The sequence below is a fragment of the Hippichthys cyanospilos genome, chromosome 1 (genome assembly GCF_059441005.1).
Source record: "Hippichthys cyanospilos isolate Australia breed blue-spotted pipefish chromosome 1, RoL_Hcya_1.0, whole genome shotgun sequence".
NCBI lineage: Eukaryota > Metazoa > Chordata > Actinopteri > Syngnathiformes > Syngnathidae > Hippichthys > Hippichthys cyanospilos.
This window is the reverse complement of record NC_142369.1, coordinates 21,438,895-21,447,148: the sequence shown is the minus strand read 5'-3', so window position 1 is coordinate 21,447,148 and position 8,254 is coordinate 21,438,895. Positions and strand designations below refer to the sequence as shown.

Below are 8,254 nucleotides of genomic sequence, written 5' to 3'. Positions count from 1 at the left end.
AGAATCCTATAATGAGTCTATTAAATTAAAAATTGCATCATAAATAAAATAATGTTAGAGTTGGGGAGCACTGACACAACAATAGAGATGTGAAGGCTATTTATTTCTCTGATTTTATTATTGTTGTTATTATTTTATTTTATTATTATTATTATTATTATTTTTAATATTATTATTATTATTTTTGCCTTGGCAAAGAGTAAGAATGATTACTTACATTATTTACTTACATTATTTACATAATGCCTCTAAACCAGCGCTAAGCATGGTAACAGCAAGTTCATACCCTACACAACAAAAAAAAAAAAAATCCTAAAAGAACCTCCTGGCAGCTAGGATGCCTATAAAATTCCGTAAAACAAGGCACTATAGGGGCATTACGGTAAATGCAGCAATAAACACTCCTCCTGCTGTCCATAGCGATAACAAACATGGCGATCTCCGGAGGGGTCGACCCCCCATGTAATACAATTTCATGATAACTAGACCCACAATTATATTTGAAACACACTGTTGGTCGGTTAGAGCACATTTATTTGGACGTTTTTTAAATTTATAATAATGTAATTTATTCATTTTCAATGAAAACTTGTCTCAAACTTACAGTGTCACTTTAATGTATTTTACCAATACATACATTTCTATTGTATTAATCTGTAAAATAATGGGAACAACTTTGTATTGTGTCGTATTTTTACAGTTAAAGTTATTTTACTTTTTTTTAACATTTGAAATATAAAATTATTGTTTTTTTCTTGAAAAATAAATATTGAAAAAATACAAAAAACCCTGTAAAATATACAGTAAATTTCTGTTATTTTACCCTTTTTTGTTTTACATTGTACCTGATATGACCTTTCTAATAAACAATACACTTTACCATTAGTATTATTGATTGCTCATTTACAAATGATAAACCTGATCTGATTTTCTTTTGGAAGGAACTGCAAAGCAAAATAAAGCCTGTAATCCTTGCATGCGGGTCCTCTTTATATGATTCTCGGAGGTCGGGGTGAACGTGGGGCTCCTGCGTCAGCGCCAGGCGACCACCTACCTACTTTACATAAATAATCCCACAGCGGGCGGGATTACTGCAGGCCTACTGGACTTATGTGTATCTTGTGTATTTTATTTCTCATACTTTATATCTCGACTTGAGGATACTGCTGGAAATGTGAATTTCCCTACGGGGATGAATAAAGTATCTATCTATCTATCTATCTATCTATCTATCTATCTACATCGTAAAACCTAGAAGATTACAGTAGTTCATTTGATTAATATCATAATGATAATCCCTCGCCTCACCGAGACCCAAATGCTAGCGATCTCAAATGTATTTTCTTTAGACTAGAAAAATGAAACATCAACCGAAAAATCCATGCAAGATCGCCGCTGTCATTTTAGCTGCAGGTCACCAGTTTAGAATAAATTTCCCCCAGGAGCACTTTGGGGCACGCCGACGTCATTGCTGCCGCCCAGTGAATGTCGATGAAGAAGGAAGAATGAAAAGGAAAGATTAAAAGAGCCTCATTGCCGTGAGGCACCAATGAAGCATGACTCAGCTTTTGAGTTGCAATTTGGGACGTTTTATCAGGTAGTAAAATAACTAAGTATAATCTACATGCTGTTTTTAAATGTAACAGATATTACAGAAAATCAGCGGTGACTTTTTTTTCTGGATGTGGGAAAACACATCAGATAACTGCAGAAGGGAATCTCTCTCCATAAGAAACTATTGTGATATCAGCTGCTTCGTGGTGGTGTACTGTAATTTTTTGTATTTATCACATTTGTCTTATAAGCTCCTTTGACTGGTTTGTTACATTTTTGCCATGCAGTTGCTTTGGTTCTTTTTATGTCAGGTAGGATTGGTATCTGACATCATTTAAGATCCAAGTTCTTAGGAACGCGTGATCAAAGCGCCAAGTTGAGCTCTTATCAGTTATTTTCCTAATGTCTAGTTTCTAAATCTGAGTCGAGTTTCAAGTTCCGGTGTACTTTTGGAGGCTGATTTTCCGAATCGTGGTTACTGTGCATTTGTCTGTATGCAGGCGTTCACTTTTCCTCCTCCACGTCCTATCTGCTCTTGCTCTAAACTCGGATTATCTCAATACAAATTATAGCATCAATAAAACATTTTTATTAAATGATTGAATAATGAATATATCCATTCATTTTCTACTTTGCTGAGTGGACTCGATTTTAATTCAGTTACTTTAATTAAAAATGAACAGATATGATAGCAAATGCTGCGGCTGCTCAGTGTAGTAGAGTCATCTGGAAAAAAAATGTCGGCGACTGCAACACACGGACAATAACAATTGGACTGTGCACTTGTGCAAATGGAAATCTGGTTGTAGTTTCTTCTAAACTTACACGTTTCAGTTTCTTCTGATTGCATCCCCCCATTGAGTCTCTTTCTCCTTCTGCAATGTCAAAGACTGTGTCCACATTTACTACGTTGAATATTAAAGGAGAGAGGAGCTGCCTATATTGGCCAGGAAGCATTCAGCTGCGTTCACTCCCACGGCGGCTCAAACGCCCCTTTCTAAATGCGCCGGTCCATTTATTTCACATACACAAATAAAGTACTTGAAGCAGTGCAGCCAAGAAAAATGCTATGATAGGACTACACTATTGTGAATAAAGTATCGTAATATGATTTTGATGGAGCAAATATTAGTTTGTTGCAGATACGAGGTCATTACAAGACATACAAGACATCTTAAATGCTCAGAAGCTTACCCTTGCTGGAAATGGACAATAAATATGCAAGAATTTTGTGCGTGTATTGCGTAAAGTATTTTTAAATTATTATACATGCCATTGTCACACATGATCACATTGCTTAATTTCTACCTTTTTACCTGTTGTGATCTCAGTTTCTACGCAGCTGCTATGGTCGTGTACACTTGTCCTCATACCCATGTGAATTGGAAGTGCTTTTTGTGTGTCTGTGACAAACTGATCATTTTTCTTAGTTTCTTTGTCATATGTGACCGACAAACAAATGAACGAAAGCAATACATTATTCAAGAGATGTGTCATTTCAATGTGATAGATTTCCATAAATTGTTATGTTGAACTTTATTCATACCCCTGTCAATATCTCAACAAAAATGTCCCAAATGTGTACATTTTGATGCTAAATGCTATTTCAAGATGTCACTAGGTGAATAAAGGCTCATTTTAAAACAAATGATGAAAAAGAGAAGAAAAGATATTTTTTTAGAAGAGCGTAAATGAAATACCTGTTAGATTTTGCGTTTCCTCAATTGTTTGTTGTTTTGATTCTTTTACTTGCTTGTCACATAACTTTTAACACATAACTTATGAAGAAACTTGCATAAATGAAAAGGTTTTGCCACAGAAATGACATTTGTAGGGTATTCATTATTTTGAGGACAAGTGTGTATATCACCAATAGTCGTGTATTTGTCACCTTTTGTCGTTCTCATGTATTTGTCAACTTATGATCTTGTATTTAGTGTGGTTTGCTTCTTTATTTGTCTTTTGTTTGTTTGTTGTCTTTGTGTTTTTTTGTGTAAAAAGACTACTATTCCTTCTTCTCTTCTACTTCCATGTCCTGTCTGCTTCTGTGTCCAAACTCTGCTCCTCACGTGACATTACTCCTAGTTTATTAAGGTTACTATATTAAAAGCATGATGCATTGCACTACTCTGACCACAATAACAAACACCTTATTTAATGAGTACCTGTCTTTGTTCAGGGAGATTTATTGAATACGCCGCTGTGGCTTTGCTGTCCTTTGAAAGAACATTCAAAGTGGATTCTTTTGAGGGTGCAGGTGTACATGGCCAGTAAGTGGGATGTTCGACAGCATCTCTGCCACCTTTCACCATTTGTTTGTGTGCCACAGGTGTCAGCTCTACATTGTGATGCTGCTGTTCGGCGTTCCCGTCCGTCCCCGCCTCTCCCGTCCTCACTCCCTCCCTCCTTCAGTCGCTCGATGACTCCCGATGCCTTGGCTTTGATTTGTTGTCATGGCGATGAGCTGAGTAATCAGCTGGCCACACCGTGTGGCCTGTGCGCCTCTCGACAAGGGCTTTTTCCTGAAACCCTTTGTTTCCTCCGTGCACGTTTTTTTTTTTCTCTTCTCATCCGCACTAAGTGGATTTGTGTCCGGGTCAGACGTGAGAGACGAGCGTTACGCCAGTGGTGGTTTCCTGCATATGCTCATTTGTCATTGTTATTGTATGGCTATACCTGATGGCACGATACAAGTGGATATAAGTGTTTAACACATGAGCCTAGATATTTATGGAACAATATACTGTATTTACCCTTGTAGTTTGATGTAAAGTCGTATCATACTGAGAGCTTCCTCTGACATTTTGCTGAATATTGCAGCTGAAATGTTACAAACCTCGTTCAATTTGAGGAAGTGCAGTTCATGTACATTATTTGTAAAACGTATTTTTATTTTCCACTATATCACCACAAAAACTTTTGTTTTACTTCAGTGAGTTTTTTCATTTTTTTAAAAATACATGTTAATAAAAATTGATAATAATTACCTTTGTTTGATGATTTGCTATTCGTATTGTAAAACATTTAAATATTTTAGCCTACTTGGCTTTAATATTTTAGCTTGGCTTAAATATTCTAGCCTACTTGGCTTTCAAATGACAATGATCATCTTTTTACAACATCATTTTACAATAAGTCTGTTTTATATCATTTCTTGGTTGAAATGCTGCTGCTGCTGCTGTTTGTTGTTTTTGTCAGCTATGGACTTTGGCTAAATAACGTCATCATTACTGTTGTTTTTGATCATCTAGATATTTGATACTTAATACTATAAAATCAATATTTATTTCCGTTATCGTCACTACCTACATTGCTATAATGTCATATCACTAATTTATTTCATATATATTTGAGTCTACATTGTATAATTATTATTTTGTATACCATTTTACATATATAATTGTGTCTACATTGTATTATTATTATTTTATATATATGCATTCATGTTATTATTAGTAGTAATAGTAGCAGTCATATCAGAATCATTCACAGAGTACTTTTACAGTAGTCCCTTACCCTATAAAAAGCAACATTCATGTTTTCACATTATCTTCGTCATAAAGGAGCAGCCCAAGTGTACCTAATGTTTTGTCTGCTTATGCGGACAACAACACACCCTCTGCCCTCATCCATTTTGTCTACTGTTGTTGTTGCAAATATCTGCTGGAAAGCCTGTGCTTTATTTGAGTCCAATTCCATACAGGCATCAGACACACAACTGATATCATCATCAGTATAAGTCGCTTTGTCCCCCCCCCCCATCATCATCTCATCATCATCATCATCATCATCATCATCAGTATAAATCGCTTTACTCCCCCCTCCACACTCACACACACACACACACACACACACACACACACACACACACACACACACACACACACACACACACACACTCTCCCAGCAGCACTGCACAAGACAAATTCCCTGTGATGCATATGAAGATTTATGAGCAGAAATAAGTTAATAACCAGCCTGCCTCATTGCTCTTCTTGTTTCCATCAACACGAAACAAAAATGGACTCCAGTTAGCTGAATAAGGACGGGCTTGGATTGACTTGCATTTTATTGTTTCAGCGCTACAAAGCTTGTGATGTCGACCTGCATGACAGAAATGCATGGATGGAGAACGCCATTGCATACTGGCAACAAACACTCTGGGCACAACAGTGGATAAACGCACATACGAGTCCTTGTTTTGTTTTCACCAGAGGCCTTTTGATACACATTTAGTCAGTGCGTTTAGATTTTTCTTTTTCGGGGGGGCGCTCTACGCTGTCAGTAAGCGTGGCCCTTTGTCCTTTGAGTAACACAGAAATGTGTCTAGGCAAACTCCTTTCACTTCATTAGGTACACCTGCACAAGTTCAAGAACCGTATCCCCAAAACACAGCCTTTTTACAAAGAGAGGTATTGAGCACATTTTGTTTATTAAATTGGATCAATGTATTTGAATAGAAAATCACCTAAATACAAATATATAAAGTTGATTTTGATTTAAATAAGTTAAATATAAAAAAAGTTAATGAAAATACTTTAAATAAAAAATGAGTAGCCCCTGTAAAAATGAAAACAGAAAAGTGATACAGGCGGTCATTTTACATAATTATGTATATGATATAAAAATATGAGAGAAACCAGTTGTTAATGACCAAATAAAAATATTCTTAAATGAAAAACAAGTCATACTCGTGACTGTCGCTGTCAGTTCTTTTGTACTACCATGCAGTTCCACTTTGCAGCTGCAGGGGAAGCTCTGGAGAGTTCAACAAAATGAATAATAAACCTTACAGTTTTGTGTCACCTAGCTTTAATGCTAAAGGTGGAAGGAATCGAAGCAGCTGGCTGATGTTCGGTACTTTTAACGCACACAATGTGATGCAATGCAAATTACAACCACAATAATAAATATGGTTTAAAGTAAAAGCGACAGAAGACCGACAGGCCTACAGCTCTTGCGTTTCCCCGACGGTGCAGCAGGTGTACCTAACGGAGTTGCGCGCACGGTTAGCGTTTAGGCCCGGTGGAATTTGCACTTGATAATCTTCTTGAAAGCACTTTGGAAGTCCTTGTTGAAGTAGGCGTAGATGATGGGATTGAGCAAGGAGTTGGAGTAGCCCAGCCAGTTGATGACGGCGCCCAGCCAGTCGGGCATGTAGCAGCTCTCGGCGCAGAAGGGCAGCACCAGGGCCACGATGAAAAAGGGCAGCCAGCAGAAGATGAAGGTGCCCATGATGATGCCCAGCGTCTTCACCGTCTTGCGCTCACGGGCCAGCGCCAGTTTGCGTTTGGCGCCACAGTTCCTCTCGCTGAGGTTCTCGTGCGAGGACGACTGCGGGGTGTTGGGCAGGGTCAGGTGGCTTTTGGAGCCGCTCACCTCCATCACCTCCAGCGACTCGCCCTCGTCGCCGAACTGCACGGCGCCGTTGACGCTCGGCCTCGCGCCGCCCACCTCCCCGTTGCTCTTCTTGTGGAGCACCGCGGGGGACAAAGTAAAGCAGCGCTCACCTTTGCCCTTCTCCGTCTTCTTCACCGTCTTCCGGATCCGGAAGCGGGCCGCCTTGAAGATCCGCCCGTAGAGGACCAGCATGAGGATGAGGGGGATGTAGAACGCCCCGAAGGTGGAGTAGATGGTGTAGCCCGGGTCCTGGCTGATGCTGCAGGCGTCCGGGTCGGCTCGGTCCTCGGCGCTCCTCCAGCCCAACATGGGCGGGATGGAGATGGAGAAGCCCACCAGCCAAGTGACGCTGATGAGGAGCGCGGCTCTCCTCGGCGTGCGCTTGTTGACGTAGTCGATGGGGTCCGTGATGGCCCAGTAGCGGTCCAGGGCGATGGCGCACAGGTGCAGGATCGACGACGTGCAGCACAGCACGTCCAGAGAGATGAACAAGTCGCAGATCCCCTGGCCCAGGGTCCACTTGTTTAGCACCTGGTACAGGGCCGCCATGGGCAGCACCAGCACCGACACCATCAGGTCCGTCACGGCCAGGGATCCGATCAAATAGTTGGCAACGTTCTGGAGGGACCTCTCCAGGGCGATGGCCGCCACCACGCACGCGTTGCCGAAGATCGAGCACAGGATGAGCGCGCCCAGAAGCAGCGAAGTGGCGATCTGGTAGCCCAGTTGCATGTACGGGAACGAGTCGGAACCGCCGGTGTCGTTGTTGTTTTTGTTGTCGTAGCCGAGCCAGTCCGCCACCACCTCCACCCCGGGCGGGTAGCCAAAGGTGGCGTTGCTGTCGTTGGCTCTGGCGGGAATGTAATCCATACTTTGTGCGCAACTTTCCCGGAGCGGCGCGGGGAGTGCATGCAGCCAGCCGGGAGGGTTTCGGGTCGGGGGGTGTTGCGAGGCTGGCTATCCCTCAGCCGCTGCGGGTGCCGGCACCCGAGCGCATCCCGTGCGCCCTGGCGCGCTCCAGCCGAGGTGGCGAGTAGTTAGTCTCAGGACGCATGACGCACGGGTGGATGCGCGCGTGCGGGCGCCTACATTCGTGAGAGGTGACAGGCGTGCGCGCTCACTGATGCCGAGAGTCATCTAAGCTCGGTGACGACGCGAATGGTTTTATAGCAGCGGCTTCGCCACACGTCAGACCCAGGAGGTCTCTCCCCCCTTAAGAGGCGCTCCGACGACGACTGCTCCCCCCCTTTTCCCTTCTTCCTCTTTCAAAGCGCACCTCACTTCGCCAGTTTGTTGCTCT

General features: G+C 41.8%; 1 protein-coding gene across 1 annotated transcript; it reads right to left on the bottom strand.

Annotated features, from left to right (window-relative positions):
- Window positions 1-5,605: 5,605 nt before the first annotated feature.
- htr1aa (5-hydroxytryptamine (serotonin) receptor 1A a) lies at window positions 5,606-8,150 on the bottom strand. The gene has a single exon (XM_088418616.1). It carries the CDS (start codon window positions 7,822-7,824, stop codon window positions 6,571-6,573), a length of 1,254 nt encoding a protein of 417 aa, XP_088274742.1. The 5' UTR covers window positions 7,825-8,150; the 3' UTR covers window positions 5,606-6,570.
- Between the last annotated feature and the right edge of the window lie 104 nt (window positions 8,151-8,254).

Coding starts and splice junctions, on each gene's coding strand:
- htr1aa (XM_088418616.1), bottom strand. CDS start 7,824: ATGGATTACATTCCCGCCAGAGCCAACGACAGCAACGCCACCTTTGGC.